Here is a 22,461-nt window from a genome sequence, read left to right on the forward strand (position 1 = left end):
GGCAGTCCCTTGAGAGATGCTTCAGCATCTGCGCGTGGATGCAGTCTGATCCTGGTGCCGTATCAGGGCAATCGGCGAGGGCAGCGAGGAATTCCCTCTCGCTGAAAGGAGCATTGTATATTTCAGAACGACGTGTGTGGAATGATAACGGCGTCTGCTCGGCTCGCTCCTTTAGAGAGCGAAAGGTGGGGGGGATAAGTTGCAGTCGCAGAGCTCTGAGCCAAGTGCGCAGCAAGGTGTTCAGCAATGGCGGCAGCGTCCGTACAGACAGCGCCGTCCAAGGAGATCTCAGGGACACCCATCGGGGTCTGGTATCCATAAATCCGCCGGATTCGGGACCACATGAGCGAGGGGGAGACACGGGAGACCAAGGAGGAGACATACCTCTCCCAGCACTCCTGCTTACGCCGTGCAATAAGACGACGGGCCAAGGCACGGAGCCGCTTAAAGGCGATGAGGGTCTCGAGAGACGGGTGCCGCCTATGATGCTGGAGAGCCCGCCGACAGTCGCGAATAGCCTCAGCAACCTCCGGCGACCACCAGGGTACAGCCTTCCTCCGAGGGAGTCCAGAAGAGCGGGGGATGGCAGCCTCGGCCGCCGAAATGATGGACGTGGTTAAGACACGGACCACCTCGTCAATGTCACCCTGTGGGGGAGACTGAATGGTTGCAGCGGAAGTAAAAGCCGGCCAGTCAGCCCTGTGGAGAGCGCAGCGGGGCAGGCGCCCAGAAGAATGACACTGGGGCAGTGACAAATAGATGGGAAAATGGTCACTACCACACAGGTCAGGATGCACTCTCCAGTGGAGGGACGGGACAAGTCCGGGGCTGCAAAGAGAGAGATCGATGGCCGAGAACGGGCCATGGGCCACACTGAAATGCATGGGAGCACTGGCGTTCAAGAGGCTAAGGTCGAGCTGAGACAACAAATGCTCCATGGCACGACTGCGGTCATCGACGACAGTCCCACCCCATAGAGGGTTGTGGGCATTGAAATCCCCCAGTAACAAGAAAGGTAGCGGCAATTGGGCCAGCAGCGCAGCCAGCTCATGTTGCGCGACATCACCATCCGGTGGAACGTAAATACTGCAGACTGTAATAGCCTGTGGCGTCCACACCCTAACAGCGACAGCCTCTAAAGCCGTTTGTAGAGGTACAAACTCGCTCTGAAGAGAGTTAAGGACATATATGCAGACGCCACCAGACACCCTTTCATAAGCTGCCCGGTTCGTATAATAACCCCGATAGCCACGGAGGGCAGGGGTTCGCATGGCAGGAAACCAAGTTTCCTGAAGAGCAATCCAGAAGAAAGGGTGAAGGCTGATAAGTTGGCGGAGCTCAGCTAGATGGTGGAAGAAAGCGCTGCAGTTCCACTGGAGGATGGCGTTGTCCATGGCTGGGAAAGGCGTGACGGGACTGGGAAGGCAGATTACGCCGCTGGGTCACCTGCTGCCTCCGATGGAGCACCCGTGCAAATGCCATCCATTGCGTCCGAGGGACCGGTGAGATCGAGGTCCTCAGCGGACGCCAGAATCTCCACCTCGTCCTCAGAGGCAGAGCGTGTAGGAAGCGGTGGGATGGGTGCCACTGCAATATCGTTGGTCTTGGGGACTTTCTTCTTTTTCTGCTTGTCACGCTGTGCCTTCGGTGGTTCAGGCTTCATGGGCTTCACTGGGTCAGTCTCAGGGACAGACGACGACCGTGAGGCCCTATGACCAGGGACTGCTGGTTGTTTCAACCACTTGCGGGCGTCCGCTTTTCCACTGGTCTGAACTTGCGAAGGGAGGTCCCCAAGGGATCCCTTCCTGGCGAGAGTAGCCGAAGAAGTCTTATGCTTCTCTGGCTGGGAAGGGGGAGCTAATGTCCCCGATGGTTGGGAGGGTGTTGCTCCTGGAGAAGATGGAGCAGGAGCAACAGGGTGTGAAGTGCCCCCCACAATCAAGGGGGCTTTTGGATGCTGACCAATCATAGAACCAACCATATGGGACGACACAGGAGATGGAAGAACCGTCGTTGCAGCAGCGGCGTACGATGACGTCATTGCCACAGGATGGAGCCACTCGTATTTCCGTCTAGCCGCGGGGTAGGTCAGGTGGTCCAGGGTCTTATATTCCATTATATTCCTTTCTTTCTGAAGTATCTTACAGTCCGCGAGCAGAGGGAATGGTGTTCACCGCAGTTAACACAGATAGGAGGCGGGGCACATGGAGTATCAGGATGCGAAGGACGTCCACAATCCCGACACGTGATGCTGGAAGTACAGCGAGATGACATGTGCCTGAACTTCCAGCATTTAAAACACCGCATCGGAGGAGGGATATATGGCTTCACATCACAATGGTAAACCATCACCTTAACCTTTTCGGGTAAGACATCACCCTCAAAGGCCAAGATGAAGGCACCGGTGGCTACCTGAGTATCCCTCGTACCCCGATGGACATGCTGGACGAAATGAACACCTCGTCGTTCTAGGTTGGCGCGTAGTTCATCGTCGGACTGCAGAAGAAGATCCCTGTGGAATATAATACCCTGGACCATGTTTAAACTTTTATGGGGAGTGATGGTGACAGAAACATCCCCCAACTTGTCACAAGTGAGCAACCTCCGTGACTGGGCAGAGGATGCTGTTTTGATGAGAACCGACCCAGAGCGCATTTTGGACAAGCCCTCCACCTCCCCGAACTTGTCCTCTAAATGCTCCACAAAAAACTGAGGCTTAGTTTGCATAAAAGATTCACCATCGACCCGCGTACAGACAAGGTACCGGGGTGAATAATCTCCACTGCTGTCTTTAGCCATGCGTTCCTCCCATGGAGTGGCCAGGGAGGGAAATGATCTTGGATTGAATTGCTTGCCGTTGAGGTTAGACCTCGATCGCTTAGAGACTGCTGGTGGAGGCCCACCAGCGAGAGATGATGTACCACACTTCATTGCGGGTCATCCGCCCTGATGCCACCCACTCCGACCAGCGGCTCTCCCCACGGGCGCCACCCAGCCACAGCAAAGACCACCTGGCAGGATGGCCTTTGCTGGGAGTCCCGATGCCCCAGAGGGATAGGCATCTACTCCTCGGCATACGTGGGGAGGTAGCAGCTCAGGCATCAGCAGTGCGATCCCTGTGTAGTCAGGGGGCTACCACCAAGAGGGTACATGATGACCCCACCACAACGAACTGGCTACCGTGCTGGATGTCGGGTGTCAAATATCCATATTTGTCAGGAGGGCAAAGATGGAAGTTCATAATGGAGGGCATGTATGCTGCCCGGAACACACAGCAGCTGATGTGGCTGGAAGCACGGTGTAAGGCCAACTCCTTGACAATATTGGGTGTGCCAGATCTTAGGGCAAGATGGATATATAATACACCACGTAAGGCGTCCTTCCCCAAATGGTACGCACTAACAGAAAATTTTGAAAGGTAGTGGTCAAACCCCTTAGGGTACCATCACATTAAGGCCGAAACATTTGAGACTCCTTTTAGTCGCCTCTTACGACAGGCAGGAATACCGCGGGCCTATTCTAACCCCCGAACCCGCAGGGGGGTTTCTGTGAAGGGTGTTGTTTAAATTGCTGTAGCGCCTGGCAGCAGTCCTCCTGGATAGCGACTGCTACATCCTTGGTCCAACACAGTACTGGTCAATGATGAGGGTGAACTGTGGATAGAGGGACAGCAGTGCCGACAGCAGTGCCAACAGTATTAAGAATAGTGGCAGAGACGCTTTGTACGACTGCAGCAATTCAGTTAGAAAGGCACATGTTGAAGTGCAGAGCAGACATATATAAAGGCCAACTGACCCTGCGGAATGCTCGACGTGGAGGCCTGTCTGCCTGGCGGCAGCACGGGAACGATAGAATCACCGGAAAGTGGTCACTGTCTTGAAGATCACTGTGGGATGACCAATGTAAGGAAGCCACAAGAGCAGGGGAGCAGATTGTGAGATCAATAGCAATAAAGATGCCATGAGCAGCCTAAAAGTGGGAAGGGGAACCGTCACTGAGGAGGCACAAATCAAAGATGACGTATTTCCAGTAGGTGACAATAGTATCCGCTGCAGTTCTACTGGGTGATCATATGTCGAGAGGCCAGGTTAGACAAAAAGAAGCCGAGAGGAGGTCATGACACTTGGTCAGTGGGGTGACATCCATAAAAAAAGATGTCAGACTCAGGCTGTGAGGTGGAGGGGGGGAGGGGGCGAGCCTTGTCTTCTCCTCCTCTTCCTCTTCCTCTTCCTCCTCCTCCTCCTCCTCCTCCTCCGCCTCTTTTGGAGGTGGAGAAGGGCAGGGCACAGAAGGAGTACAGGTGTCTGCAAGACCTGGACTACCATAATAAATATCACAAAAACACTTCACTTGGTTAAAATCAAACTGTGATATTAGAAGCTCCGAATTCATTTTATGGCAGTATCTGAACACACTGATGTGAGAGTGATTTAACCATCTACAGCAATTTCAGTCATAAGTAGTATCAGTTTCACTCACTTTCAGTGATTCTTTTATGGTGTTGGCTTTTGTTTGTTCTGAAGACTATCAGTCTTGGGACAAAAATAATATAAGTTTGTAGGAGGTTATTTAAAAATAATTAATTCGGCAATTTATCACATAAAAAGCAAGTTAGGGAAACCACTTATTAAAAGCACTTAACTACAGACCGCAGAAATAAATTAGTTGAAGTTCCTCTTTGTCAAACAGTTCTCTCAATTGCCCCTTACAGAGCAATCTCATAGTATTATATTTTGATTGTGTCAAACAGTGGTTGTGTATGATACATTATTCTGCAATCTGGACGGTGCTGTCTTCAGTCTAAAGACTGGTTTGATGCAGCTCTCCACACTATTCTATCTTGCACAAGTCTATTCTTCTATGTAACTACTGCAACCCACATCCTTTAGAACCTGCTTACTGCACTACTCTGTCTCCCTCTGAAATTTCTACCCCCCCTCCCCCCTAATTTCCCTCCAATACTGAACTAATGAATCCATGATGGATCAGAATGCGTTGTATCAAACATCCCCTTCTATTAGCCAAGTTATGCCACTCACTCCTTTTCTCCTCAAATATGTTCAGTACCACCTCGCTAGTTATGTGATGTATCCATCAAATCTTCGGCATTCCTCTGTAGCACCACATTTCAACAGCTTCTATTCTCTTCTTGTCTGAACTTTTTATCATTCACGTTACACTCCAGACAAATGCCTCCAGAAAAAGACTTCCCAACTCTAAAATTTATATTTGATGTTAACAAATTTCTCTTCTTCACAAATGCTTTTCTTGGTGTTGCCAAACTACATTTTATACATTGTCTGTTTTGGCCATCATCATTTATTTTGATGCTCAAATAGCAAAACTCATCTACTAGTTTTAGCACTCATTTCTTGATCTAATTCCCTCAGTACAGCCTACATTAATTCAACTACATTACATTAATCTTGTATTGCTTTTGTTAATGTTCATCTTACATCCTCATTTTGAGACAGTTTCTATTCAATTCAACTGCACTTCCAAGTCCTTTGCTGTATGGCAGAATTACAACTTTATTGGCAAACCACAAAGTTGGTATTTCTCCTCCTTGAACATGAACTCTGAACTAAAGCACCACAAATTAGTGTTGTGTTGTGATCTCCATGTGGAAAAAATCCACTGATGTTATACACTTTTAGAATTGGACCCTGAATATCCAATCTGAAATTATACTGATTGGCAACAACAGGCTATTTTCCTATGTTAAAAATATGGTTCAGATTGTTGTTATTTGGAGTGACTATAACCTTCAAATTGCATTTATGATCAATATTCTTACAAAATCTCTTATTTTTAAGTAATTAAAGCTTAAAAATCATTAAATATCAAGATTTGGTCACGTGACTGAAAACACACTGTTAATGGCTGAAGCTCTGGTGATGTTACACACTAGGAGTAAGACAAACCTACACGTATGTTATGGGATGTTAGCCGAAGTTACGAAGTTTTTGTGTACTTTTTCTGTTAATGGTTTAGCTACTCAGTGATGGCAAACACATTTACAACTTTTAAGTAACAACAGATATGAATTTTCTGAGCACTGATAGTGAAAACCTTATGAAAACTGATGCATTTATGCTCTACTCAGAGCGGCAACATGTGCAAGGATGGACATTCTTTTGCCTGCTCCATGCAACATCATTAAATCCACTCAAAACTAAAAAATTGCTGAACTTTTGCAAATGGGTCTATATCTTATATCTAGATTGTCATGAAATATGACCCAGACTATAATAAAATTATTCTTGGCAAATCTTGGTGCTGATTTCCGGTACACAAGATATGCAGCAGAGGTACCACAAGCAGCAAGCATTCTGTGGTGCAACGGTTAGCGTATGTGACTATGGATAAGTAGAAAACAGGTTTGAATCCTGCCGGCGAGGTATCTCAGTGTGTTTGTGGTCAGAGGGTTAGCTGCCCTTTGTAATGAAAGAAACACTGAGTAAATGGATCCACGATGAACTTTAACAGGTGTCATGGGACATCCATCCTGAACAAATGTAATGATGAATAATGAAAAAAATGAGATTAAAAAAATCCCAGAGGGTCACAAATTTTAAAAAGTTTTACACAAAATATGAAAATAGTGTTAGCAAGAACTCATTGTAGCAGTTGTTTTAATGGTGGGATGTGTTGTATGTAGCTTCACATTAATCTTAGTTTGAGAAGTGGACAACTGAGGATAAGTGCATCTACTTTGCTTGTGAACAATTATCTTTTTTGGAATGCATTGCTGGTGGTGAGGATATTGCCATACTCCCACAGTACAAAGATGTGCAGGATGATCAGGTTTTGTATGCAGAGAGAGAGAGAGAAGAGAGAGCGTGTACAACATGCAGGTAACATGAGTAAGGCCTGTGCTGTTTGTGAGTGTACACTAACATCATGTCTGAAGCAGACTTAACTATTTTATGTACAATGATGAAACTTCAAAAGCTTAAATAATAAGGACCCTAACTGGACAGTACCAAGATAAAAACCAAAATAACAAGTGTGTGATCACATGAACTAGAAAATATCTTTTTGAACATAATGTGTGAATGGCTATTGCAAATGTAAGCTCATGTAAACACCAAGGAAAAAACAATAATATTCTGTTTGTAATCCGTGTGGTGAAGTTTTGTAAGTGTGATTTGGTTTTCATATGAAAGAACCGTCAATTTTGTTTTATAAATAAGTTAAAATATTGTTGCAGGATAGATTCGAACCAGCAACCTATTTATACAGTTTTTTAATATTGGACAGTCCACCACTCTACTAACTGAGCTACCAATGGTGTGCAAGAAGACAAGTATAATGATTATTTTTACTAAGAGTTTAAATTCATTGACTGATGCTATCCTCTTTTAGAACAGTGGGAAAGCATATCTTGGAGGTAAATTGAAGTTAATTTCAGAATGCACAACATTTTCAATTAAGTAAGGGAACTTGGGCACCATGTGGTGGCATTTTGCTGGTACAGAGCAACCAATTTGAACACATCTTCTCGTTCTCTAAAACAGTCAAAAACAATTTCTCTAGAGTTTTTATGTGCATATTTTTACAGTGTTGTACTACACACCATTTGTAACCAATTTTCCGAAACATAAATTCCGAAACAAAAATATCACTGTGAATAAGCTTTATGATGCAGTGAGCTAGCCAGTGACATCACAGGCATCACATGAATTGTATGGAGCTTTTAGCGGGCTTTCAAATTATCTGAATTTAATTTCCATTTTTATACAAGAATACTGAAATTAAAGAAGGAAAAAAAGCATGTCATGAGCATTAAATGACCTAATTAACCATTTAAGACAATTTCCAGAGAACAGTCAAATACCCTATTGTATATTGATTCAAGTTATGTTTCTGCATCTTAGGCATCAGACTGATGGATGTAGCTTACTGCCACAGAAAGTCTTCACCATCTTATACATATGACTAGCTGCTCTCTTATAATCTCAAACACACAACTCAGAAAGCCAACAAACTGCTTTTATGGAGCATAGTCCACCGTTGGCTATATTAAGAAAATGACAGAACATCATCAGAAAAACATACCTTGCAAGTGTAATGATATTCCCCAGAGTGTAAAAAACAGCAAACAGCACCAGACCTCTGCTAAAGAAAAGGGAGAAGGATCCCAAAATTGAACACAGAATGCCAATTAAAAAGCATACAATAAATCCTTTCAGTCTTGTTGACCAACTAAGTGTCGTTGATTCCATCAGCTGCAATTGGAAAAAGATTAGTCAATACCTGAAACACATCATTAAATGTTAAATGCTCTGTACAGTCACACTAAAATAATTTTAATTAAAAACAGCAGAATAAGCGAATTTAATTTTACATGTAAAGCTACTGCTGCTAGCATAACTGAAAGTATATTTTTCTTAAAGCGTACTGTATGATACAGCAGCAAGCATGTAGTCTTTCATAGAAAAAATAATCTAGCTTTAACATTCTATGTAGCACAAAAATGTCTGTATTCTAATTTTTCCACAAACTATTCAATCATCAGCATCGGCAATCTAATTTTGTTTTAACATTTGCCCTGAAGAAGTAGCTGATAAGACAGTGAAACTTCCTACCTTTTCTGGCTTTGGCCATTTAGATTTTTAGACGAATGTGATACATGACAGAAACGAATGAGTGTGCAGATCGTTGAATCATTTCAGCTTTTTTCATACACTATCAGCTTGGATTTCTTGTTGCCCCTTTTTCACCATGTGATATTTTTTATTTGGATGGGTGACTGCCTAAGGAAAGTTGAAGCCATTGGTTTTAAGGACATGTAAATCGCCTAAGTGGCATCCAATTTAAAGATTTGCAACAGGCCGCCATGGTATCATACAATCTCTCTATCGATCAACAACCTTAAGTGCAAAAAGAAAGATAAGAGTGTCCAGAATTACCGAAGTTTTTATTTTTAACTAATAATGCATCATTGTTGTCGATACTAAGACACTATATGCTTCAATGTACATGAATGAATGCCTCTCTCAAGTTGTTTTGATAATTGCATTCCAGGCTGAGGGAGTGCACATCTATCTTCTCACTACAATGTGCAAAAATAGTATTTTCATGCAAATTTCAGATGCTTCCAAAGCTGAGCTAGCATACTATACTCCAACATCAGTGTAAAGCAGTACTTATAATGAAAAAATTACATTATTTATAAATACTCAAAGTACTTAATCTATCATTTGTTATGGTACATCTTATCACCCAACACTGGTGAACCATTGTGATAGATCAATATGAATTTTTATTCACGGGATAAATTCTTAATAAATTTTATATTGGATCCATGAGGGCAAGGACTATGTAAATAGCCAAGCTGCATTAAGATTGGTAATAAACTTTTATGCATGCACACATTACAAAAGCATTAATAAACTACATTTTCCTCACAAGTGATTTGTGCCTTTCTCTCTCTTTGCAATGAAATAAATTTATACTGCCATATGGTTCCATTAACTACAATACTCTACATTATACAGTATCACTGCTCACAAGTTAGAAATGCCATCATTAACTGGAACTCCAGACTTGCCAGTACTATGTTGATGTAAGCTGCAAACGTCATGTTGACAACACCTGGAATGTTTTAATACTTTACAATTATAATCTGAAAATGACCAACACATTCTAGAACTAGAATTATACGAGTAGTCAAACTGACATTTCCAGAATTACTATTATGTGCAGACCATACATAAACTGCTTAATATGTAACATATGTAAAAATGTCAACTGGGATTACTTTATCTTTCAAAGTTAAAAATTTGACTATTGCAATAGTCTTTTTGCCCTCTCCCCTCTCTCTAATATAAGTACAGCGAGATCAATACAGTATATAATAAATTAAAAACTAGGCCAGTACAGATCAAATGTGAAATGCAGAGTGTGTGTGGAAGAACTGAATCGACAACTGACGATTGATTCAGTGTGCTTAACAACAAAGCATTTTAAGACACGCATAAATAACTCAAAGAATAATCAAATACACACTTGTACACTGTGTGTTACCTTATGGGACAATATGCAGAGACAGGAAGTTGGTGAACTGAGGACTAGAGGTTGGTTACATCCTTACCATATTTCAACTTGAAAAGTCTCCCCGTGCTATTTATACAGCCCTTTTATTTAACGAAAACAGTTTATCATATTAGATAAGTCCAAATTAAACTCTTAATATGCAACCTGATGTAGGTTCGGCTATGCATAAAGTAAAAATCCATGCAAGATCCTGAAAAATCACAGGGCACCTCCTTTTAAAACCTCCCCTACCTCTCATTATGAAAGTAACAGAAGATAGAAGTGTTGGCCCATGCTTACTTTCAGGAGACAAAATTCCAATTCTGGTGATAAATACATTTTGGGGGGAGGGGGTAGGAGGAGGAGGAGGAGGGTGGGGGGAAGCCTACAACTAGCTTTTTTCAGAACTATTACAATCTTCATCAGGGAGAAAGGAGTATAAGTTTGGGAAGGTTGGCAAGATTACAAAGCATGAGCAGTCACTCCTATCCTAGGTTGGGATGGACCACTTTCATGAGGGCAAAAGGGGACAAAGTTGACCGGAGGGGGGGGGGGGGGGGGAGGAGGAGGATAATAGTCAAACTAAGTGCAAAGTATATATAAAATGGCAAATGGGTGCTGGGTATCCTCAAAGGGGACATTTCCTCTGTGTCCATTCACAGGCTTAGCAACTGTAATAGCGGTCATTTGTACATAAAAAGCCATGCAGTGAAAATATGTTAGTGTGGGTGAGTGCATGGGGCAGGTTTTACATTGGGACTGATTGCAGTCTTGGATCCTTGAGATATGGATAATAATCTGGGAATGTCATACAGTTTCACAAGGATGTTATGAATGTTAGAAGGGTGGAGGTAAGTGACATTGCATGGTGTTTGAAAGATCTCATTTTAGAGCTTGACCTGAAGAATAAATAGCCTAACTGGAGCAATACAAGAGATACCAACCAGTTTATGGAACATCTCAAGTTCAGTCCCACCCTTCTTCCACCTGTAACCCTACTTGTAATTATTGATGTGATCACACACTACACCAACATCCCACAACAACACAGCCTCTCAACCCTATTCTGTCACTATTCAAACTTGTCCTTACACAACTAATTCACATTTGAGAGCCTGACTTATGAAATAATCAGGTGGGTTGCCATCGGAACCATGTTGGCCCGATGGTATGCTGCACATTCCAAGGATCACAAGCACCAGTGCTCATCAAAAACAGTGAATCTCATTTACTACTAGGTACAGAAAGCTGGTTGAAACCTGAAATTGATGTAACTGCGAACTATACAGAAAAATTCAGTTCACCCATATGTAAGTTCCCTAATCATACTGTAATCACTGGTAAAGACTTTTAATCATCCAACAGTTAACTGGGAAAATTAAAGTTTTGTTAGTGGTGGGCACGATTAGACATTCTGTGAAACATTACTAAATGCCTTCTCAGAAAACAACCTAGAACAAACAGTTAGGTACCCCATTCATGATGGAAATATATTGGGTCTAATGGCAACAAATAGACCTGACCACCTTAAGGATGTCCACAGTGATTACCAAAGTACAAAGGACAACTAAAACAAGCAGGAAGATATATATGCTCAGTAAACTAGATAAAATAATCAGTAATTTCATATCTCAATGAGGAACTTTAAACTTTCAGCACAGGGTAGGAGCACATAGAGGAACTATGGCTCAACTTTAAAAGAACAATTGCCCATACGCTGGATAGTTATGTACCCTGTGGAAAAATCCATAATGGAAGGGAACCTCTACAGTATACAGTCACTGAATGACATGTGCTTGGCTGTCAAGAGAGCAATGTGTGATACCTCCAATGACTATTGTAGCAGAATATCGTCAAGTGATCTTTCACAGAAGCCAAAAGAAATTCTGGTCGTATGTAAAGGCAGTTAGTGGCACCAAAATTAGGTTCCACACCCTAGCGAAAGAGACAGGAGCTGAAATTGAGGGTAGTGAAGCAAAAGCTGAAATGCTTAACTCTGTTTTCAAATGTTCCTTTACAAAGGAAAACCCAGGAGAACTGTCTCAATTCAATCCTATCCTCGTATCACTGAAAAGATGAATTAAACAAGTATTAGACCCAGGACACCCCTGCCAATATCCTTGACACTGATTTGTTGTAGAATTTTAGAACACATACTAAGCTCAAACATAATGAGGTATCTTGAACAGAATGAACTGCACAATGGCAGCCAGTATTGATTTCGAAAACATTAATCATGTGGAGGACTTTTTTGTAGGGAGGACACAGCATGTTATGTTGGATGGAGAGTCATCATGGGATGAAAAAGTGACTACAAGGTGCCTCAGGGAAGCATGTTAGGACTCTTGCTGTTAATACTGTATATTAATGACCTTGCAGACAGTATTAATAGTAAAATCAGGCTTTTTGCAGATGATGCAGTTATCTGTAATGAAGTACTATCTGAAAGAAGCTGCATAAATATTCAGTCAGGTCTTGATAAGATTTCAGTTGTAGAGATTGGCAACTTGCTCTAAATGTTTAGAAATGTAAAATTGTGCACTGAAAAAAAAAAAAAAATAAATAAATAAATAAATAAATAAATAAAATAAAAAAATAAAAAAAAATAAAAAAAAATAGTTCCTATGACTTTAATATCAATGAGTCACTGTTGGAATTGGCCAATCATACAAATACCTGGGTGCAACACTTTGTAGGGATTTGAAATGGGATGATCACTTAGGTTCAGTCTTGAGTGCAGCAGGTGATAGACTTCAGTTTATTGGTAGAATACTGCAGAAGTGCAATCAGTCTGGAAAGGAGATTGCTAGCAAATCACTGGTGTGACTGATCCTAGAATACTGCTCAATTGTGTGGGACCTGTACAAGGTAGGACTGATGGGAGATATTGAACATATACAGAGAAGGGCAGCATGAATGGCCACAGGTTTGTTTAATCTGTGGGGGAATATCACAGAGATACTGAAGGAACTGAACTGGAATACTCTTTAAAACAGACGTTAACTAACCTGAGAAAATCAATTCACAAGAACCGGCTTTAAATAATCACTCTAGGAATATACGACAATCCCTTACGCATTGCTCACATAGGGATTTTGAGGATAAGATTAGAATAATTACTGCACACATAAAAGCATTCAAACAATCATTCTTCCCACACTTCATAGGTGAATAGGAAGAAGAAAACATAGTAACTGGTACAGTGGGACATACCCCTGCCAGACATCTCGTGGTGGTTTGCACAGTATAGATGTAGAAGAGGCATTCCTCAACACCTACAAGCTGTTGCTCTTTCACTTTTACAAATGTATTTATGATGTATTTGTGGTCTGGACTTTAAGTGTTAAATAACCCCTCCATTTCCTGCAAGAACTTAACTCATTTTCTTAACACAAATTCACATGACCCTCTTCCAGTTTCTAAGTTACCTACATTGGAATTCTCTCTCGCCCCACTGAAGTTCAAATCCAAACATCAGCCCATATAAAACCAACCAATAAGCAACAACACTTCCTTTTTGACTTCTGTTACCACATTCCTTATCAAAATCTGCTCCCTTCCCAACACCCTAAGAATTTGTGGAAGACATATCTACCCCAACAACTCCCTCTAGATCTATAATAAACTCTCCTAGGCTTTCTTCTCCTGCAATTACCTCACAGATCTTGTCCACAAAAAATAATTCTTGAGCAGTCTCTCTCTCATCCTCTGATAAGCAAAACTTCTATTCCAAAAAATTCAGAAGTGCTACTTTTTTTACCCTGTAACACCCAAGCTTCAAATCCTGAACAAATTTCTGCATCATGGCTATCACTCTCTCACATCACACCCTGAAATGAGATCAGTTCTCCCAGATGTCCTTATAGCCTTTCCGCAACACTCACTGTCTCCTCCTGTCAACCATATAACCTCCGTAAAATCCTTCTAAAACCACATGACGTTTCCAGATGACTATTCCACCTCAAGGTTCCACATCACTGCAACTATTCCTTCCCCATGCACCCAACCACTGCAGCCTCTCCACTGTTGAGTACTACAAGATCAAAGGTAGAACAACATATAAAACAAAAGATGGCGATTACCAACTAACACAAAGAGAGCGCAGGAAAAAGAGGGGTGCAAAGGAAGTGCCAAAAACACTTTACTGTACCTAATACAGTGTAAGGAAACCATTTGACATTCAAAGCAGCTTCCAGTCTCAGAATGGATAAATGCAGGTCCTATATGATTTTTCAAGGGAATCTTATAATTTTACCTGAAAAATTGTGGCACATTCAGGTAACGATGACAGAGGTGAATAGCAATCACACACCACTTTCTCCACAGCAGACCACAAACACCGAACCATATTGAAATGTAGTGCCTGTAGTGGTCAGGGGAATATGACATTCAACTGTGCAGTGACTTCTGCAACAGTCGTCCTCTTGTGTCATAATCCTCTTCGGTGACTGTCATAACCATTCAACACACATTTTCATTCATGTTGTGACTTGGCAGATGACGTTTTTCCTCTTTATCTGTGTACAGTATAAATCTTTGATATGGTGCCTCTTCAAGCACCAAACACTTCAGGTACTTTGGTTATGGATATACCCACCATACGACCACCAGCAATTTACTCATGTTCAAAGTCACTTAGTTTCAACAAAATGCATTCACATCTACATGGAACACTATTCTGACTATGCCAGACACTTACGAGGTGTTGATATTGCGCAGGTGCCATTTGTAGTCAAATACAATAGTGGAACCTATGGGATAGGCTAGCATCAGCATTTATGCTCAAGCATACATTTCTTGTGGTATTTCCATATTTCTGTTCGAGCCCTGTATGTTCACTGCATGGCTTTTTATATGAGAATGACCACAACTACACTGGCTGAGCACATGAATACAAACAGAAGAACTGTGTGTTTATGAAGTCCAAACAAAAGTTTGCTGCATTCAATTGGAAGGAAAGAATATTACAGTATATACTCATGTGGAGTCTAACATTTTGTATTCATGTCATGATTTCTAATGATGAATATGAAGGTTTCTTCCTCATATGTACATTGGTGGATTTAATGATTGCTATTATGTTTAAGGCTATGATTTGGATGCGATGGGCTGAAACTATAATCCGATCCATGAACGATGGAGGTTTGTGCATGTCGAGGCATGGACGGGGATATTAGTCATAGAACAGACTTCTAACTAATATGAAGTGCTCAGTGATACAAATTTATGTGTGCAACAGTAGGGATGTGGTGGAAATGTATTCAGTGACAAATCTGAAGTTCTCAATCATACAACTTTTTCTGTGCAATTATGGGAATGTGGCAAAAACCATGAACATCGTCTGCTGAATGAAAACTGTGAAAACAAGTACTCCAAACGGACATTTCACGTAACTCACATCCCAATGCAAATCTGTAACACAACCATCTGTATGACTTATAATTATGTATTATTTATATTTTAGGATGACTAATCAGTAAAACAATGCACCACATGTTGTAATGAAAGCATGAAAGCTGTCTGATGATGAATTTTAATGATTCGAATGATACCTTCTGTATAAAGGAACTTAAATTTGGTTGCTGTCAAACACCATCAACATTTGTCTTCAAATAACAGCCACAGTCTCCAACCATGTCATCATATAACAAAATTTACTTAAATCTGATTTGCAGAGTATCCATGTAGATTTAGAGTGCATGACAAAGCCTGTATTCAACTACACACCACAAAACACTTGACGTAGGACATCTCAAGATTGATTGTTAAAACTGAAGCATAATCCCAAGGACTAATGACATTGTTAGGTGACTGTAGATGTAACAATGTTTCACAATTAAACCTCATAGGTAAAACTGCAGTTGAAATAGTGGGCTGGAGAAGGTGGAAGGGGAACTGTAAAAAGCTAAAACAGTGTTTTAGTTGCAACAGGGTTCACAGCCATGATAAACTTCTGAAGGAATCAAACTCTTGTAGCTGAAGTTCACAGTCAGGTAAAATTTTGTAAAAGACATCACTGTTGGGTTTGGCTACAAAATTCTTTATTTGAACAATCAAAACTATTGAAATTTTTGACCACATGGTTATTATCAGTTCTCGTTTTTTTTTCTATAAGCCTTCATCTACAATCACATGAGAGAGAAGCTAGGTACATTGTGAGAATTGTGTAAATCATTCACACTTTTATCATTATTAACATATTTTGCACAAATAACATCAAATCAATGGTTTTCATTTTATTCAAGACAACAGCCCTTTAGATCCACAAGCTGTGGCAACAAGGAAACTTTCATTTAGAAACTCAAAATTGGGACTAATAACCATCAGACTAAGGTCTGGACAGTTAAAATATGGACATCTTTAAAAAACTGATTTCTCTGTCAAAGCTTTAAAATCATCACAGTTGACCAGCTACACCAATATCTAAATTCTTATTACACCTGGCATGTGCCTGCTGCAGAGTTGGCAGAGCTACTGACAGCTAAGAAACATCACTGGATAGAGCACTTTACCATAGAATATTACTAGTTTTATATTTTAATGTATAATTATTTTCTGTTAGCTTCTTAAACTTTATTACTCTTTTGTACTATGATAAGCTTATTTCAGCATTATTGCCATTTTCGAGTACAACAATAATTGTTCACAATGTTTGTACTTATTGCATCTGAGTCTGGCCACTATTTTCTTGTCATATCATGAACAAATATGTATTTTCCATAAGATTTTATAGTTGATTTGATACAGGCGTGGTAGCGTTAGGTTTCTGTGATGTATTTATATATTGGATATGTGTATGGTCTTAATTTTCTTGCTATCTGATACTGGAATAATTACATATTTTTTGTAAGATTTGACATGCAAGAAAATAGCAAACACAGATGCAGTATGTACATATGTTATGAACAACTTAATGTTGTACTAGAAAATGGCAATAACACTGAAGTAAGCTTACAGAACGAAAGAACAATAAAGTTTAAGCAGCTGACAGGAAACAACTATATATTAAAATGTCATATTGTGACCTATATTATGCAGCAGGCCCTGCAATTACTGACACTATTTTTGTAACTATTGTCAAAGTTGCCTTACTTAAATGCAGCCATAAGGGACACCATTCTCTTCTTATTGAAAACAATGTGTTCCCTGTCTGTAGTTCTGACCTACAGGTCAACCACATATATAAGGCATGTTCAGAACGTAAGTGTATTGGTACTAGAGATATACAGGGTGATTCAAAAAGAATACCACAACTTTAAAAATGTGTATTTAATGAAAGAAACATAATATAACCTTCTGTTATACATCATTACAAAGAGTATTTAAAAAGGTTTTTTTTTCACTCAAAAACAAGTTCAGAGATGTTCAATACGGCCCCCTCCAGACACACGAGCAATATCAACCCGATACTCCAACTCGTTCCACACTCTCTGTAGCATATCAGGCGTAACAGTTTGGATAGCTGCTGTTATTTTTCGTTTCAAATCATCAATGGTGGCTGGGAGAGGTGGCCGAAACACCATATCCTTAACATACCCCCATAAGAAAAAATCGCAGGGGGTAAGATCAGGGCTTCTTGGAGGCCAGTGATGAAGTGCTCTGTCACGGGCTGCCTGGCGGCCGATCCATCGCCTCGGGTAGTTGACGTTCAGGTAGTTATGGACAGATTAAGTGCCAATGTGGTGGCGCTCCATCCTGCTGAAATATGAATTGTTGTGCTTCTTGTTCGAGCTGAGGGAACAGCCAATTCTCTAACATCTCCAGATACTGTAGTCCAGTTACAGTAGCACCTTCGAAGAAAAAGAGACAAAAAACTTTATTGGCTGAAATGGCGAACAAATGTACAACTAAAAGAAACTTTATAGCTCCCTTAATTCGCCGACAGATAGTGCTTAGCTCTGCCTTTTGTCGTTGCAGAGTTTTAAATTCCTAAAGTTGTGGTATTCTTTTTGAATCACCCTGTATATTAAAAAAAATAAATAAAAGAAGCATAATCACCATCCCATTTGCTGCATGTAGTGAGTCATGGCCCAAGCTTCTCTGTATGCCCTTCTTGAAGAACTCTCCCAATCAGCTCATCTCCCACTTCATGAACTCACTCTGCACCTGCTCATTGGTTAAAAAATTTAATTCCACACATGTGTGCCTTCAGAGAGGTGAAAAGATGGTTATCTGAAAGCTCCAAGTCAAGGGAATATGAGGGGTGGTTCAAAACATCCCAACCAAATGAGTCCAAGAACACCCTGGTAGCTAGGTCTGTGCAAGAACAGGCATTGTCATGCAACAAGCAAACTCCTCTTGTCAGCACTCTCCTCCTTTTGTTTCGAAAGCACATTTTCAGTTTTTTTAAGGGCTCAAAAGATTGTTTGTGCATTGATGGTTTCCACTGAAGCAGAAATTTGACCAAAATGATACCTTTTTGGTCCCAAAATCCTAAGGCCATGACTGTTTTACCCAAAATAGAACTTTGCATTTTTGGGGGAATGTGTGTGATGCCACTGTGATAACTGTCCTTTTGTCTCACATACGTAATGAGCCTCCCACATTTCATGTCCAGTCACAGTAGAGCTCAGAAATACTCCCCTTCCAACTCACCTTCTAATTCAAGTAGCTCAAGAAAACTCGTGGGCACTACAGACCCCATTTTTCTTGAGCTTCTCTGTCAGCTGTTTTGCGATCCATCTTGCACACAGTTTCTGATGTCCTAGCATTTCGATGAGTGTCTCATACGAGAGTTTTGGAGACACTGCAGAAATTTTAACACCTTCATCAACAGTTTTCACAAACAGTTTCCTTGATTTTTTTCCCCAATTCATCAGTCAAAATCAAAGGACTTTCACCTCCTCTGTCAAAAATTTGTTCACCCTCTACTGAACTTCTTACACTACTTAAACACACACTTTCTGTTCGTAACACCTTAGCCTTAAGCCATTATGATTCATGAAAAAATTCCGGTAGGTGTTATTCCTTCTGTCTGTACGATGCAAATCACTACACGTGGCAGGATTTCTCATTGACATCTTTCATGCTACTGGATGCTACAGCGTGACTATATATACAATGGGCGTTCAAAAAGTTTTGCACAGTCGTTTATTTTTTTATTTTTTTTGCAGGAGGAGACTGAATTTTTTTGTGAACAAACTTGGAACATTTAACTATAAGTTGATATATAAAAGTATTTTCTTTTATTTATAGGTGAGTTATAATGGACTGTGAAGCAGATGTCAGGTTGTGACAACAGTCTGTGATGGAGTTGCTCTTCAAGACTGGCGATGACTCTGCCACATCGTTTCACAGAAAGTTACTCCCTGTTTATGGGAGGACACAGTAGATTGAAGCAGTATCCAAAGGTGGTTGCAGGGTTTTAAAGAAGGTGATTTCCCTCTACTGGACAATCCACGATGCGGTAGACCATCGACGGCAGTGAGTGATGTGAATAAAGAGACCATTGATCAAATCATCCAAAATGACAGATGTGGGACTGTACCAATGATACCACACTACCCAATGACAAACGCGTCTTTCAGCAAGCTGTTGTGTCGTCACACATCACTCACTGCCGTCGATGGTCTACCACATCGTGGATTGTCCAGTAGAGAGGAATCACCCTCTTTAAACCTCTGCAACCACCGCTGGATACTGCTTCTGTCTACTGTGTACCCCCATAAACAGGGAGCAACTTCCTGTGAATTGATGTGGCAGAGTCATTGTCGGTCTTCAAGAGCAACTCCATCACAGACCATTGTCGCAACCTGACATCTACTTCACGGTCCATTACGACTCACCTGTAAATAAAAGAAAATACTTTTATATACCAACTTATAGCTGAATGTTCCAAGTACGTTCACCAAAAAATATTCAGTCTCCTCCTGCAAAAAATAAAAAAAATTAGAGATGATTGTGCAAAACTTTTTGAATGCCCTTTGTACTACCGTAGTCCTGCAATGCTTGCTATGGTCAGGGAATCCACCTCTACCATTCAGTACTGCTAAACCTCAAAAAACCACTGATCATTATGGTCACAGTACACTTAATTTATGAACAGCCTCCTATTTTGGAGAATTCTTCCAGGAATATACATGGATTTTATTTGCCAATTTCCTGTAGTGTTGTACGTGAACGGTATGTGTAAACGGCGTTTTCATTTTATTCTTTGCCAATGAATAACGTGACTCTCAATTTTCTTCTCTACCAGGTACGTAAATATTACATGGGAAGCGGGGAACTTCCGATTCAATGGTCAACATACCCTACCCGCCTTTGAACGGGGCAAAATTTAACTCCCCCCCCCCCCCCCCCAACGGCACCATCTTGAAGTGAAGGCATGAACTATTAATTGCAATGTGGAATACTTTTCATAATTGTTTATACTTAATACTAGGACTAAATAATTAAAGCACATAAACAGAGGTCTGTAATGTTTCCCTGTACAAAGTTATGTTTTTTAAAAGAATTATGAATTTAAAGCACAGCATGGAAAAAGTGCAGGTTTCAATATTTTTCATAAAAAAAAATCTGAATGATGTATTTGGCTTTTTATACATTATATTAACTTAGTGGCTGATGTACATGGCATGCAAAAAAAATCTGAGGTCTGTAGGTTGACACATTAGTAAGCAGACCTCTGAAAATACAGCATTTAGTGCCTGACTAATGACAGGATATACACCTGTGAGCCTTCAAACTTGAATTTGTAAAAAGTGGAGAGAGTTAAGACATTGCTCTTTGGTAGTTTTAACACTGAGATAGAAAGGTATCCATGTACCACATGTGACTAAATTTGAAATGCTCATGTTATCACCCCTTGAAAGGCTTCAGGGAGGAATGAGCCTGAGGACTATCTCTTTAGTGTCCCCTATGAGGGGCTGTATCATGATAATTGATATTGCTGTAATCTGTTGCTGGCAACATAAGGTCCACACGATGAAAGGTAGTTACAAACTTAATTATTAATGGAACTATGGTCCCAACTGCTCCTATCTGGATTAATTCAGGGTAAGCCAAAAGATAGCACTACTTTGAGTGAAATGCTACAACATCTATGTTATTAAATGACTAACGCAGTGCACAATCAGCCAGCCCCAGTCGCAGGTTGCCTATCTAATGGCTTACAGGGGCAACAAAAGTTTGATTTTCAATATTTCATGTAATTATTGACCAAATTTAAAATGCTGACATAATCTATTCATTAAGAGATATAACCTTATGTAACAGGTTTAAAACAATATGACAAATATTATAGTTAGAAACTGTATACATGTTTTGAGGCAGTGTAACTCATGGCACACAAACTGGCAAAAGTGTTCTTATGGTGTTGGCAGCTTTTCCGTTGTGTGCTGCAGCTGGTAAATGTTTGCACAGCGAATGATGGGAAGTGATAATGACGAATCATTAAAACAATGAGAGACAAGATGGCAGAACAGGTGAGAAAATAGTGCTCAGTAAACATTATCATGATGCTGAGCATTAAATTACATGGTGGCGTAATGGAATATATTGTGCAGAATGCTGTCATATAAAACAGACTATTCCATAAAATTTAAACTGTACTTTATGTTCCTTCTACCCATCACCTCACCTCAGAAATCGGGACATTTTGAAAAGATCATTGGTTACACTACAGATCAACGTGCCACAATAGCCCAGTTTTCTTTCAGCCACATTTCTTGGCTTTGACAACTCACAACCAAACTAACATTTCATCCTAACCTAAATATCTCAGGCTATGCTACAGATCAGTATATCGCCATAACCAGTTTTCTTACCTTTGCATTTGTTGGTTTCGCCAATGAACAACCAAACTATAGCATTGGAATATGAAACAATATCCCAGGAAACCCTATCATAATCTGAGAAACATACCATACAAGAAACAAATTCAAAAACCAGTAACTAAGCTTACAACCCAATACAGCCACATCAATAACCCTCAATTTTCCACTCTGCTTGTCAAAAACGAAAGTAATCAAATCATATCTTCCACTGAAACAAGCCATTAAATTCAACGACTCTCACTGATGACTGTGCAAAATCATGTGATTGGCTGTGACCAACAGAAACAATCTGCTGACAGCAGCAAACAACAGAAAAGGCACCAAAATTGCAAGTGCACTTTAGCCCATAATTTACCCACACAAATATTCATCCAATATTTGAAAATGAGATCGCTTAATGATTTTCAACAAACTTTACACACAATTTCAAATCTATATGAAACTTTTTCTCACTGATAATCCTCGCAAAATGACAAAAGGAAGAAATATTATTGCCTACTACATTCCCACTGTTGTTCTTTATTTCTAATTCTATTCACAATATACTCTGCAGACAGTATCCACATGTATCACTGAACATACCTATGAAATTCTATCGTTATACGGCACATAGTTCAAGAGATACGGTGTCAAATATTGAGATGCA

The 22,461-nt window shown here is 40.6% G+C and overlaps 1 protein-coding gene across 1 annotated transcript in view; it reads right to left on the reverse strand.

The window, feature by feature from the left end:
• The window catches only part of LOC124595732 (vesicle transport protein SFT2B), a 66,538-nt gene that overhangs the window by 29,330 nt on the left and 14,747 nt on the right, over nt 1-22,461 (reverse strand). Inside the window, exon 2 of the mRNA XM_047134610.1 lies at nt 8,062-8,231. Within this exon, the coding sequence (XP_046990566.1) occupies nt 8,062-8,231 (170 nt within the window). The remainder of the gene's footprint in view (nt 1-8,061; nt 8,232-22,461) is intronic.

This window comes from Schistocerca americana, chromosome 1, assembly GCF_021461395.2.
Source record: "Schistocerca americana isolate TAMUIC-IGC-003095 chromosome 1, iqSchAmer2.1, whole genome shotgun sequence".
Lineage (NCBI taxonomy): Eukaryota > Metazoa > Arthropoda > Insecta > Orthoptera > Acrididae > Schistocerca > Schistocerca americana.